Genomic DNA, 14,525 nt, shown 5'->3' on the forward strand with positions numbered 1-14,525 from the left:
TTTATTTTATATTTTAATATTTTTCTTTAAGCATAAACTAGTCATTCTCAATGAGTGACCTAACGGAAGAGCAGGATCATATTAAGTAAGATATTTAGATTTCCATGCACACATATTTCACATCCAATAATGCAAAGATTAAACACAAGCCTCCTCTAAATTCTCTCTGAGAGAGAAAATAGGTGGAGTGAGTACTCTTGGTGCTCGTGGAGTGACTAAGGAAAAGCTTCTCCTTAATTCTTGTAACTAAATTAAGGCGGGAAGGAATGGAGGATTTGGAGACTCGATGGGATCAATTCAGCTTGACTGAAGATGAGAATTCAGTCATAGAAGTGGACTCGATCGACTTGGAAGATGCTGCACAGAAGGAAGAAAGGAGGTTGGCTTGTAAGTTGTGGTCTGATCGTCGAGTGGGAAAGGAGGTGGTCCGATCGACTATGGCTAAGAACTGGAAGGTGAGTAGCTCATTTTCTTTCCAAGAAGTGAGTACAAACCTATTTGTGATTGTATTTGAGTGTAAAGAGGATGCGCGACGTGTATTGAAGGGTAGGCCATGGCTATTCAGTAGTTATGTCCTGGTCCTCAAGGTGTTTGATGGATTTACTCATCCGAAGCAAATGAATTTTGACAGTGAAGATTTTTGGATCCAATTGGTTAATCTACCTCTTGTTTGTATGAACCGAGAGGTAGGGAAACAGATTGGAGATTCAATTGGTGTGGTTAAGGAGATTGATGAGTGGAGAGATGGATCTGGTTGGGAGGGCATTATGAGAATCAAAGTTGAATTGAATTTAAAAAGAACTATTGCTCGTGGAAGAACTATGAATCTACTTGGAAGAAAATACTGTATTCCTTTAAGATATGAAAAACTGCCTAGAATGTGCTTTAATTGTGGAGTGATTGTTCACGGGGGAGAAGGATGTCCTAAACCAGGTGTTGGTGTAAATGAAAAACAGTATGGAACCTGGCTTCGGGCTAGCAATCTGATGGGGAGAAGGAGTGGGATTCCAAGTGATGATAAAGTAGGTTCTGGCTATGTTAATCATGAAGCTGAACATAGGGAGGGGAAAGGTTATAAAAAGAATGAGGGGGAAGGGGAGGATGAATTAGATTCTGATAAATCTGAGCCAACAGGTAGTGATGAGGTGTGTGTTGCAAGTGAGGGGGTTATAGAGCAGAGTAAGCATGCTTTGAAGCCAGAACTGGAAGAAAAAAAGACTAGTATTCCAGTGGTCAATAAAACAATTGATTAAATGACTGAGAAGCTGGAAAATGAAAAAAGTGAAGGAGGTTTGTGTATGGTAATGGCTAGTAATGAAAGGCCATCAGAGACACTGAATGATGTGGAGGTAAATGAGAGTGGTGGTGTATTAAACAAAGGAAGATGGAAAAGAAGGGCCAGGGTACTCAGAAACTCTGACAGGATCGTGGTGTCTTCTAAAGGCAAGCGTGGTCTACAATTGCTTGATGAGGATCCTGATTTGGAAGAAAACCAGGTGAAGAGAGGGAAATATGAGGGGGACTATGGAGAGAATATGGTTGCTAAGGACTTGGAGGAGGCTGTTAACCAGTCCCGCCAATCATTATGAAAATACTAAGTTGGAATTGCCGAGGGCTTGGGAACCCTCGGACAATTCAAGACCTATACCTCTTGGTAAAGGAAAAGAAGCCCGAGATAGTCTTTCTCATGGAAACAAGGCTATTGACAAAGAAGTTTGAGTTTATAAAAAAGAAAATGGACTGTGAGGGTTGTTTTGTGGTGGATGCTAGAGGTAGTAGTGGGGGGCTGGCTTTGTTGTGGAAAAAGGATGTTAGTGTTGAAGTGACTAATTTCACTCAGCACCATATTAGTGTGATGGTGGGGTAGGATGTATCAAAGACAAAGTGGCTTTTGATTGGTTTCTATGGCCATCCCGAGACCTCAAAAAGGAAATCAACCTGGAACATGCTGTCAAGTCTGAAACCAGTGAATAATCAAGGATGGTGTGTGATTGGAGATTTCAATGAAATTGTATCACAATCTGAGAAAGTGGGGGGGAAAGAAAGGCCAGAGGGACAAATGGATGAGTTTAGACATTGTTTGGAGGGTAACAATTTGTATGATTTGGGGTGGAGGGGAATGAAATTCACATGGTCCAATAAACATGCTGATGAGTCTTTTACTAAAGAGAGGCTTGACAGAGCAGTTGCCAATCCTCAATGGATGGATCTGTTTTCAGATAGGAGGGTGGAGACTTTGATTGCTAGGCAATCTGACCATAAGCCAATTTGTTGATAATAAAGGAGGTTAATTGTTTTGCTGGTCCCAGAAGAAGATTATTTAGATTTGAAGCCAAATGGACTCTGGAGGAAGAGGGAAGAAATGTTGTTGAAGCTGCTTGGACAAGAGATAATGCAGGCCAAACACCATTAAAAGAGGTCCAAGGAAAATTAAGAAGATGCAGGGGTGAACTAATTAAGTGGAACTCACTAAGAGTTTCTGAAGGGGAAAAGGAGATTACAAAGCTGAGTGAGTTGCTGGAAAAAGAGCAGAAATGTGAAGGGGCCCATAATGCATTGATCATAAGAAGATTACAGAAGAAGCTTGGCTTACTTCTTGAAAAGGAAGATTTAAAATGGAAGCAAAGGGCAAAAAGAAATTGGTATAAACTTGGTGACAGAAATACCAAGTTTTTTCATGAGTGTGCTACTCAGAGAAAGAAGAAGAATTGTATTTCTGAAATTCAGGATGCAAATGGAGTAAGGGTGGCTGATCAAAAAGGCATTGAGGAGGTGTTCTCTCAGTATTTCAGAAACCTTTTCACTTCTTCAAATCCATCACCAGAAGATATTGAAGAGGTATTAAGAGGAGTTGAAAGGAGAGTTACTGATGCTATGAACTCAGAACTGCAAAAGGTCTTTGTCTTGCCAGAAGTTGAAGCTGCACTTAAAGAAATGGGGCCCCTTAAGTCTCCTGGACCAGATGGTTATGGAGCCTGTTTTTACCAAACCTACTGGAGTGTCGTTGGGCAAGAGGTATGTCAAGCTGTCCTATCCTTTTTGAATGGCAAATGTGAACTTGATTGTAATATTAATTTTACTTATATTGCCTTAATACCTAAAGTTGAAAAACCTGCTGTAGCTAGTGAGTATCGTCCTATAAGCCTATGTAATGTGCTATACAAGATAGTGTCAAAAGTGCTAGCTAATTAACAGATTGAAGAAGGTGCTGCCGGAAGTGATCTCAAAGAACCAAAGTGCTTTCATCCCAAGCAAGCTCATTACAGACAATGTCATGGTTGCATATGAAACTTTGCATACCATGAAAACAAGGCAAAAAGGAAGGGTTGGAAGTATGGCTTTGAAGCTGGACATATCCAAAGCCTATGACAGAATTGAATGGGGGTTTTTGGAGGGGGTGATGAGGAAGCTAGGCTTTGGGGAGAAATGGATTAAATTGGTTATGGATTGTGTTACTTCAGTAACATATTCTGCCTTAGTAAATGGACAGCAAAGCAGTATTATAAAGCCATCAAGAGGAATTCGTCAAGGAGATCCTATTTCTCCTTATTTGTTCATCCTTTGTGCTGAGGGTTTGAGTTCACTTGTGGATATGGCTGAAAGAAATGGTGAAATAAAGGGGGTTGCTATAACCAGAGGAGGTATAAGAGTAAATCATCTACTCTTTGCTGATGATTCTGTCATCTATGGAAGAGCAAAACTGACAGAGTGGTACAAGATTCAAAAGCTATTAGGCACATATGAAAGGGCCTCGGGTTAGTGTTTAAATAGACAAAAAACCACCATTTTCTTTAGCTCCAATACACCTATGGCTGTAAGAAGACAGATTCAGGAAGTGGCAGGGGTAGCTGTTTGTGGCAATTTTGAGAAGTATCTTGGTCTTCCTTCTATTGTAGGTAGATCAAGATATAATGCTTTCAAGCATTTAAAGGAGAGAGTTTGGTTGAAAGTAAATAACTGGAAGAATAAGTTCCTTTCACAGGCAGGGAATGAAGTGCTGTTAAAAGCTGTGGTCCAAGCAATACCAACGTATTCTATGAGTGTTTTTCTACTCCCAAGGAAATTATGCAAAGAAATAACTGCTGTAATGGCAAGATTTTGGTGGAGTCATATGCAAAATGATAAAAGAGTCCATTGGAGGAGCTGGTCAAAAATGGGTGATGCTAAAGGTAGAGGGGGGTTGGGGTTTAAAGAGCTTGAATGTTTTAATAAAGCCATGTTGGCCAAGCAAGTATGGAGGATCCTGAATAATCCTCACTCTTTGGTGGCAAGAGTAATGCAAGAGAAGTATTTCAAGGGGAAGAGTGTGCTAGATGCTAAGTTGGGATACTCTCCATCTCTGATTTGGAGGAGCCTTTTTTCTTCTGTTGGATTGATAAAAGATGGCCTATCATGGAGGGTTGGAGATGGGAATGTGATAAAAATATGGAAAGACAGATGGGTACCTTCATCCTCTTTCCATTTACTGCAATCTCCTGTGAAAATGATTCCAGCTGAGGCAACTGTTAAGCAGTTAATTAAGGAAGGCAGTGGTGAGTGGAATAAAGAGCTTATTAGAGAGATCTTCAACAAAGAAGAGGCTGAGGCCATTGGTAATATTCCTTTAAGTAAGATGGGTACAAAGGATAAAATGAGATGGGGCTGTTCTCAGAATGGCTTATTTTCTGTAAAAAGTGCATATCACCTGGAACACTCAAGGATAAGGGCTGAAAAGGGTGAATCCTCAACTATGAATGCAGATGAGTTTGGATGGAAGTCGATATGGAAGCTGAAGGTGCAGGGTGTGGTGAAACAGTTCTAGTGGAAGGCTTGCCATGACTTACTTCCAACCAATCTGAACTTAAAAAGGAAGAAAATAGGTGAAAATAGCCTATGTCCTATCTGTGAAAAGGAAGAGGAGACCACTGCACATGCTTTATGGTGCTGTTCAGCTACTTCAGATGTCTGGGCAGAGAATGGTAGTCCAGTTCATAAGTGGGCTTGTTCTGCAGGTCACTTTATGGAGCTATGGAAGCAAATCAACAGCTGTTTGGAGGAGGATGGGGTAAGTCTTGTGGCTTGTATGATGAGAAGAATATGGTTGAGAAGGAACTCTTTTATTTTTGAGGAAAAGTTTGAGGGTCCAAAAGCTTTAATTCTTGCTGCTATGCAGAATATTGAAGATTTTAATTCTATAAACAATTCCTTAAAACCTGATCGAGTTGACAGGAGGCTGGTTAAATGGGAGAAACCTGAGGCTATGGTCTGCAAAGTTAACTGGGATGCTGCACTGGATGTAAAAAATAAACAAGTGGGGATTGGGATCATTGTAAGGGACTCGGAGGGTGAGATTCTCGCCTGTCTGTGTTCAAGACTTTCTGTTGTTGTTAAGGCTGTAGTAGCTGAGGCATATGCACTGAGGAGAGCTTTGTTTCTCTGTTTGGAGCTGGGACTGCAGAAAGTGTTGTTGGAGGGTGATTCCCAGGTGGTAGTGAAGGAAATAAACAGTAATGCTGTTATATGGGCAAATTATGGTGTAGTAATTGAGGATGTTAGAAGGTTGTTGAAGAATAATAGGTGTTGGTCTGTAAATTTCAGTCATAGAGAGGCTAACAATGTAGCTCATTCATTAGCCAAAATGGCTCTTACTTGTGATGAAGAAATTGTATGGATAGAGGAGGGCCCTCCACAGATTATGAATGTTGTGTTGAGGGAGAAATATTGTAATGATTGATTGTTGATAAATGAAATATACATGTCATACTTTCAAAAAAAAAAAAAATGAGTGACCTAACGTGTAAAATATTTAATTAAATGAGGTAAAATTTAGAGTTTAGATTCGAATTCAGAATCAATCTGATACCATATGAAATTATCAATTATTTTAAAAATTAAAACAAAAATAAAGACGCAGATTTTATTATATATTTTATATTTTAACATAATCTAATTCAATTAATTAATTTATAAGTTATAATATGACATAAATATCTTTAAAAATTTTATTGAAATTGAAGTATCGGAAAGATTAGTGGTTTTCACTAATAACATAATTATGCCTTTAACTATTGGAAGACATTACTAACTCTGAATTATAAGGGGTAATTATTTTCTCATGATCATATTATATATCTTGTCATCAAATTAGTAGAAGAGATTCATGTATGTTTCCAATCTTATGTTATTTTATTAGATTCAATATAGTAGAGCATAAATAAATAGTAGAATATTTTTTTAAAATTAAAATTTGATGTTAAAGTATTTAACAAGTCATGTGTACTGAGTTTTTTGAACGATGTAGGAAGAAGACTGAGCTAGTGGGGAAGGACAACCGCCCACAAGGACCGGGATGGGCCACTTATCTAACGCAAGACTCCAAACATGACTAGTCGGTTTTTTCTCCCAGTTTGACTATTTTAGACTTTGAAAGCTTCACTCTCTGCCTTGAGATTCTGCAGGCACGGAGAAACAACCCTAATTTTTTTATTTTTTATTTTTTTTAATTTCTCCCAAGCACCCATTTCATTAATATAAAGAATTGAGATATAAAGCGATATTTTTCGAAAAATACCTTGCTCCCTTGAGATTAGATATAGATAGTGAGATAAGATAAGAAGAATTAATATGAAAGTTAAATAAAATATTATTATAATATTATTTTTTAATATTATTATTATTTGATATTTAAATAATTTGAATTATTAATTGTATTTTATGTGTGAATTTGTAAATATTGTAATAAATAAATGATATAAAATGAGATGGATTGAGATGTTTTAGTATCCAAACTGAGCCTTAATACATCACTAAAAAATGGGTCCCCACCCATTCCCTCGTTATTGAAAGATCCATGAGATATTTATTTTAAAGAAAATTTTTATATATAAGCTCTAAATGCATAAGTAAATCCTATTATAGAAAAGCGTGAAAAACTCGTTTTTTGATAGGATCTATATTTTTATATAAGGCTTGTACATTGAAAACTTGTAACACCGTTACTCTATTTTAAATGACGAATTTGAGCAACTGATGTCTAATATCATCGGTAGAGGTGGTGGCAGATTGTTATGTGATGTAATTTGTTGGTTTGAAATGTCTAATGGAGAAACTCACTTCTTGCTATTCAAGATTTTTGGTTAGGAAAGCAATAACATGGTTGAATAGATAGCTTGGGGTGGTCCATGTTGACGTAGGAATCTTTGAAGTGCTAATGTGTGATGGGGTGCATGTAGCAAATTGCCATTGTAAATATGTTGTTAACAACTTTCTTTTTTTTTTTTAAATGGGAAACTAACTTCATTTATTCATCAAAGAAAATGACTGGATACATACAGAAAAATTCTTAGATTACAAGCAAAATGCTGCTTTTGAAGCTCTACTAGTAAATTAAATTCATTCGTGACTAGTATTATTTTAATTATTGTTGTAGCTCTCTACAGATAAACTGTCTAAAAGACAATATTTTGCCTAAAATAGAAACTCATACCTCACCCTCCAAATGAGAAAATGACCTAACCTTTACAGACAAAGAGTCCAAGAGACGATCTCTCTTTATTATTATTATTATTATTATTATTATTATTATTATATGAAAATGATGAATTACAGTCTAGATCTACTCCCGTATACTTCAAAACTAGCCATAAAAATCATATCTGAACGGTCCGATAGCAGGAGAAGCTGCTGGAATGGATGATATGCCGCTATCTTTCCAACAACTTGAATAGATTTGGATGTCAATTCAATACCAAATAATAGTATATATTAAGATAGGATTTAATTAAATCAAATTAATTTAACATGAATCCAATAATAATCATATTATTTTCGAATAAAACCATGGAATCTGGGACGTACGTGATTGGACTGAACCACTAGTTAGTTCTTCATGTTTGGATTACACAATTTTGTTCAATATAGCATCTACACTTATATTACAAATTAATCTTCAAAAAGTCTTAATAATCTATGATTGACATTCTAATGACTGTTTCATCGGTAAATATGAGAAATTCTATTCATAGGCCTATATGGGCACATACACCACACACTTTAATGATCTAATCTCAAAAAGAATCAAGTTCCTCTGCTCCCCCCTCCCCTCCCTCATTTTTCGTGAGTTTCTTTGCTCTCCCCTTCCTTTGCCGAATCCTTTTCTTCTCTCCTCTCAAAAAGGAATCATTTTTCTCTCCTCGTCAACTTTGCTCTCCTCCGTCGGCTTAAGCGAGAACATTCACTGCAAAGAGAAGCCGTGCAAACCCAATGATAATAAAGTTGCACTCTCAAATCGAAAATATAGGATAGCAATCGATGGAAGAAACGGAGAGAGAATTAAACAAAATACGGAAAGAAATTCAGAATCTGGTCAAAAACAAAATAGAAAGGAATTCTACTCGAGAGAGCGAAAAATATCTCGGTGTAGAAGGAATTCCAACAAGTAAAGGGATTTAAAAAGCTCGGATGCCTACACTAGATCTAACATGTAATCATCACTCCGGGCAACTTTTTCCAGTTTTTAACTGCTTGGTTTACTCTCCCTTGCTTTGATTTGTTATTTATTTTTTGTAATTCTAGTGGCTCGTATTCTCCTAGATCGTATTTGTTTAGCAACTGCTTCATCAAAGCAAACAAGCTATTCGACTTTCTTTGGTCGATTGGAGAAAGGCTGTGGAGACGTACTGCAACACAGCCCGAGGGTTGAATCGTGGAGGTAGTACGTGGGGAGGAGAAATTCAAATCAGATGCTTTGGAGAAAATATGGAAAACGTGGGGAGTAAAGAAGAGAAAAAACACATCTTTTACTTTAAGTTTAAAGACCAAAAAAAAAACAAAAAACAAAAACACAACATCACTGGTGTGTTGTGTTGAAGACTTGAGGGGCAGACGTGTAGACTTTCTCCTCTCCATAACTTTTGCCAGAATTTTGTGCCAACAATTATGAGATATTATATCCAGGACCAGGACTCAACATTTAAATGTTCAAAGAAATTTGATACACATAAGCCCACCCACTCTATATATATATATAGATATATTTGTTTTAAAAAAATTGATTTTTTTTAAAAATTAATTAAATTCTTATACTTATTATATATATATATATATATATATATATATATATATCAGATATTTGATAAAATAAATAAATAAATAAATAAAAGTATAGTGTGTGAAATTAAGACCTATGTCTAGAATTAATTTTTCATTGACTAAAAACGTATGACTTGCATTGTTCCCATTTTCCCGTAGAAAAATCCAAAGGAGTACGCGTAATCATACTGCCTCTTGGCACGCGTCAAACCTTTCGGCGTGGTCCGTGGAAAATGGAAATTGATTGCTTTCAGATTGGTTGATTTTTAATCAAAAAGTGGGGCCGCCTTTTGGTGTAAACGGAGTTTTTGGGCCAACTGAAAAGTGGACTTGTGGTCAAGGTCAATGGGTTGTCCCATTCCCACCCGATTGATTCATACTTCATTTCTTTTTTTTTTCTTTTTTTATGCTACAGTGTTTTACGTATTTAGGAGATGGGTCCTTCAAGTAAAGTCTTAATTCAATTTTAAAGATTTTGAGATTTTTTTAGTTACTGCTGTTTAGAAGCTTTTACATTATACAAAATCCGGCATAATTTAATTTGTATGACTCAATTTTTAAAATCTCAACTCATCTCATCTCATTTAATCATTATAAATTTTTAAAAATTTTAATAAATAGGTCAATATTTTCAAATTTTAAAATAAAAAATATTTAAAAAATTATAATAATATTTTATTCAACTTCAACTCTAATTTCATCTCATCTTAACTCAATGCACTATCTAAACCTCTATTCTTATCTAGTTTGGATTCAGACATTATTTCATCTCATCATTACAACTTTTTTAAATTTTCACACAAAATATAATAACAATTAAACTTTTTCAAATTTCAATTTAATTTATTTTAAATTCTAAAATAATAATAATATTAAAAAATAATATTTTAATAAAATTTTATTTAATTTTTAATTTTAATCTAAAATCACCTGATCTTATCTTTAAATCTAAACGAATCTGCAACAGTTAAATGGCTATTCGAGGTTGCCAACCTCTATTGCATTACAATATTCAACTATTTTTCCGATGATCAAAGGCTCAAAGCTAATAAGAATGTATTTATCCAATAACTCTTATCAGAATTAAAAAAGATCTACAATTAACCCAATTACACTTAACAGCCCAACTAACCACATCACTTATTATCAGCCCATGTGGCCCATTTGCAAACCTTGCAAATTTGACCCATTACAGCTAGTTCGGGTATTTGCAACCATAACTGAGTGTTATCTCAAAGTTGGCCATTTGGAAGCACCGAAGCATAAAGAAGACAATAAAGGACTCAAGTTGATCAAGGAAGTGATATAAAGCAAAGGAGTAGCTAGACTAAAGATGGCAACGCGCCACCAGTAAAAAGGGAGATCTTCCAAGCTACCAGATTAGGAAATTCTTCCGGGGACCAAGCCATCTTCATCTTCCCAACCTCTCAACTACCCTTCTAAGCACTGTAACAGAGAGAAAGATAAATCATGAGAAGTTGTATCATGACCATACATGGTAGATTTCGTCACCAAAAGACCAGTGGATATAATAAATCTTAGTGTTGAACCAAGTAAAATCATGCGATCACCTTCCTAGCATCGCCCGTGGGTCATTCGGCCATACTATTAGCATCCACACATGGCGGAACAATGCAATTAAACAAAGATGAGCATTAACTAAAACTGTGGACATGGCATTTGTCCAAACACAATACATTAAGTGTGTTTGGTGGTTAAAATCAACTCGATTCATCTTAGTTTATTTTAATCTAATCATTAATGTGACTTACTATTTTTTTAACTTTTCATAAAAAGGTTAAATCCATCTTAACTTACTTCATACATTCAACTACATCTCAATGGTTCTAAAAAAATACTATTAACATATTAACTGAAATTAACTGAGGTTACCTCCACATTCAAACGTAGCCTAAAAACCTTAAAGATTTTCTCTCCTAAAACTTTCCCTCTTAGGATCCCTTAGCCTAAATAATATATAACTCAAATAAGAGTGCTACAACCACAACGAGATTATATAAAAGTAATTTTACAAATTGATGTAGTTTCATGTGATTCATAAAATCTTTATTATAATAAAAATAATTTTATAATTTGACAAATTACACCAAATCAAATTAATTTGTAAAATTATTTTTATATAAATATTTTATAGCTATAATATTCTCTAACTTATAAACTCATCTCCAGGAAAACTTTCTACGGGACAGAGGACGTTCCTCCTCTATGGACCCATTTTTTTTTTTTGAGGGATCACCGTTGATACCGCCGTTATCCAGTCTTCCAGGCCCAAATATTACATGTACGGGACCTTGTTGATCCACACTTCCAGATATATATTTTTTTTAAAATTTGTTTATTTAACGTGTGGGATTCATTGAAAAAATCTTCACAACCTCTCAACATCTTACACTCTATATTTTTTTAATTTTTATTATTTTATTTTTTATTAAATATTTAATATATAAATAATGAATAAAAGAATTAAATTAATTTAAAAAGAATAAATTCAAAAGAAAATATTAAAAAAATATTAAAAAATTAAAAAAAAGTAGAGTGTGGTGTGTTGGGTGGTTGTGTAGCATTTTCCGGGATTCATTTACATGTACGGACCTTGTTGTTGATGATGTGATAAAGAAATGTCACATAATAGAGCATGGTGGATAGGGTTCGTCTCGGCAGCCCAATTGAACGATAGGCACTCGCTCACAGACAAGACATGAATTGTGGGGGATGTAGGGTGTCTGAACTTGCTCCTTCTGGTCCCCTGATTTTTCTTTCTTCTTCCCGTCCCCCTCTTGTTCAGTAGAAGCAGGAGCACCAACACTCAGTACGTCACCAAATTTGCCTGTTTGTTTGGTACGGACTATGATTTCATATGGGTCTGCATCTCCGGTTACAGTAAAAATTCCCTTGTCTGCATCAACTTCAACTTTGTCGACACCTACACGCACAAAGATAATTGGGATAAAAATGATACGACGAGAATAGACTTTTTTATTACTATATAGAAATATATGTTCAGTCTCTTGATTTGAAATATTCGAAATAAGTATATTGATCATACCTTGTAGCTTAGTCACCGCCTGGATGAGTTGCTTCTTGCATTTGAGGCATGCAATATGGACCTTCATGACAGTTTTCTGAGCCATCGTAGAAGGAATCCCACTTTTCTGAATGGTAAGGCCAACTTCTCGGATAATGATCATCCGCTAGCAGCTTTACCTTTATTTAAGGAATGCTTTAGGAGCAAGAATGGCGTATTATGAACCTTGGGTCTTCTAGGTTCGCATATTTTCAAGAGCTAGCTTTTCCTTCTTTGATTGTCCTTTACATATCATTTGTATACATATATATATATATATATATATACACACACACAAATGTATGGACTAAATAAAATACAAACCTAATCCATGATCCACCAATAAGCAGCGTAGGATCTTAATTATCATCTTGGATGGTTCTGACCATTTGGATTTACGTACCCGTAGCTGCTTTGATTCCATGGATTGTCCAAAATATTGTACTCCAATTAAAATCTGGTGCAATTCTTTTTATGGGTATTAAGATTTTTGAAGTTTACTCCATAGTCCATATATATATATATATATATATATATCGGTTTGTAAATAGAATTTTCATAACATGAATTGAACTGGCCGAATTTGAGAGGCAATAGAAGTATGTATTATTAAAAATTAATTACATTTTATCTCCTCCAACTTTTACTCAACTCAGAATATATCACAAAATTAATAATTGTATCAAAATGGGCTTGCATATTTTCAAAATTTCACAATCACCCCCCATCTGCCTAGCATCAGTATTAAATCAAACGGAAATTGAACACGTGCAGCTTCTTCACCTACAAAGACAAAAATACCCTCAAGAAAAAATTTCATTTTACCCCCTTAAACTTTCAATTGATTCTAAATTTATCTCAAATGTCACATTAAATTAAATTTTTATAATAAATTAAATTAGATTTTTATAATAAATTTGAATTTACAAAACAGTGATAAAAGACTAGCAAAAAGATACATCTTTAAACTCAGTATAATATTAAGATATAATTTTCTTATTTTTTTAAAATTTTTAAAAATATATTTAAATAACTGTATATAAAATACACTAAATATATAACTAAATATGTAATATTAATAAAAATAAGGGTTCATTTCTCTACAATAGTTATTATTCTCAAAACTGATGAGAAGTGTGTATTATTAATTACACAAAACTTTTGATCGTACAATTTAAGTTGGAAAATGCTTTGGCCACCATTGATGGCTCCGTTAGGGGCCATTGTTGGCTTTTTTTTTTTTTTTAATGATTAAGAATTTTTTTAACATTATTATAAATTTTTTATATATATTTTGAAATATTTAAAATTATTAAAAAATGATTTAAAAAAATAAAAAAAGAAGAGAAAATTTTTGCCTAACTGTGGCCACCAACTGTGCCTCCACCATCCATTTAAGTTAGGATTATTCTCTCTTTCTCGCTCCCGACCAGCCGACTCTACCAGCTTTCTGTCCGCTTTTTTGTTTTTTTTAATTGTCCTGTTTTATAACAACAAGACCGGCGCGACATAAAATACACTAAGCAAAGTGGCCAAAATTATATTCGGTTTTGTCAGCTATTGTGATGAGCTCATGGCGGCCATGAAGTTTGCAAGTTAATTTGTTGAAAACAGAGCATAAAGATAAGAAGAAATAAAAAAATATCGTGGAGATATGCGGTTGAGAATCATGCACGTTTTTAAATCACATTCTAAATATTGTCAATTTAAAATTTTAGAATAATATCAATCTTAAATCAACATTTTATTATTAAATATCTATCATTTGTTTTAGTATTTTTGTCGCAATACTCGTTTCTTGTTATCTATAATTAATATAATAAAGTATAAATTAAAATGTCATTAATTCATACACTCCCAACTGCCATTAACACGTCGTAATTAAAGAGTAAACAACTTATGACTAAGTATTTCTATTTAGATATATATTTTTTATATCCAATTAGTATCTCTTATGTTTTATAGAGGATTTGATGAGATTTTTGATGTTTTGTTTATAAATAGTGCTATATACAGGCTTGGAATATGTTGTCTCTACGTGTTTCATTTGAAAAAAATAAAGGCTATCATTTAAAAAGAATTTTTTCACGTGAATTTTATATTTATCTATTTGTTTTATAAGTACATGAGAACTTAACACTCCATTACTATAAATATAATTTATCTTTATTCTATATACATATGTCGAAATGGATAGGTTATACTTGATCTGTATCCTCACTTAAAGAAGAACCCTTATAACTTCGTCACTACTACCTAGGTAAATATTGCCTCTTGTAATCGGCATTTTTGCTCGAGTGAATAGAATCTTTCTGCTTTTGTTGTTTGTATTTGATAAAATTCCTACCTCCTCCACATTATATTCGTAGTA

The 14,525-nt window shown here is 34.4% G+C and overlaps 1 protein-coding gene across 1 annotated transcript; it reads right to left on the reverse strand.

Moving 5' to 3' along the window:
- Positions 1-10,108: 10,108 nt before the first annotated feature.
- On the reverse strand, positions 10,109-12,402 carry LOC122319012 (heavy metal-associated isoprenylated plant protein 2-like). Its single transcript, XM_043136865.1, has 3 exons — positions 12,137-12,402; positions 11,683-12,013; positions 10,109-10,515 (listed from the first exon to the last, which is right to left on the reverse strand). Exons 1-2 carry the CDS (start codon positions 12,276-12,278, stop codon positions 11,712-11,714), a joined length of 444 nt encoding a protein of 147 aa, XP_042992799.1. The 5' UTR covers positions 12,279-12,402; the 3' UTR covers positions 10,109-10,515; positions 11,683-11,711.
- Between the last annotated feature and the right edge of the window lie 2,123 nt (positions 12,403-14,525).

Source organism: Carya illinoinensis, chromosome 8 (assembly GCF_018687715.1).
Source record: "Carya illinoinensis cultivar Pawnee chromosome 8, C.illinoinensisPawnee_v1, whole genome shotgun sequence".
In the NCBI taxonomy this organism is placed as follows: Eukaryota; Viridiplantae; Streptophyta; class Magnoliopsida; order Fagales; family Juglandaceae; genus Carya; species Carya illinoinensis.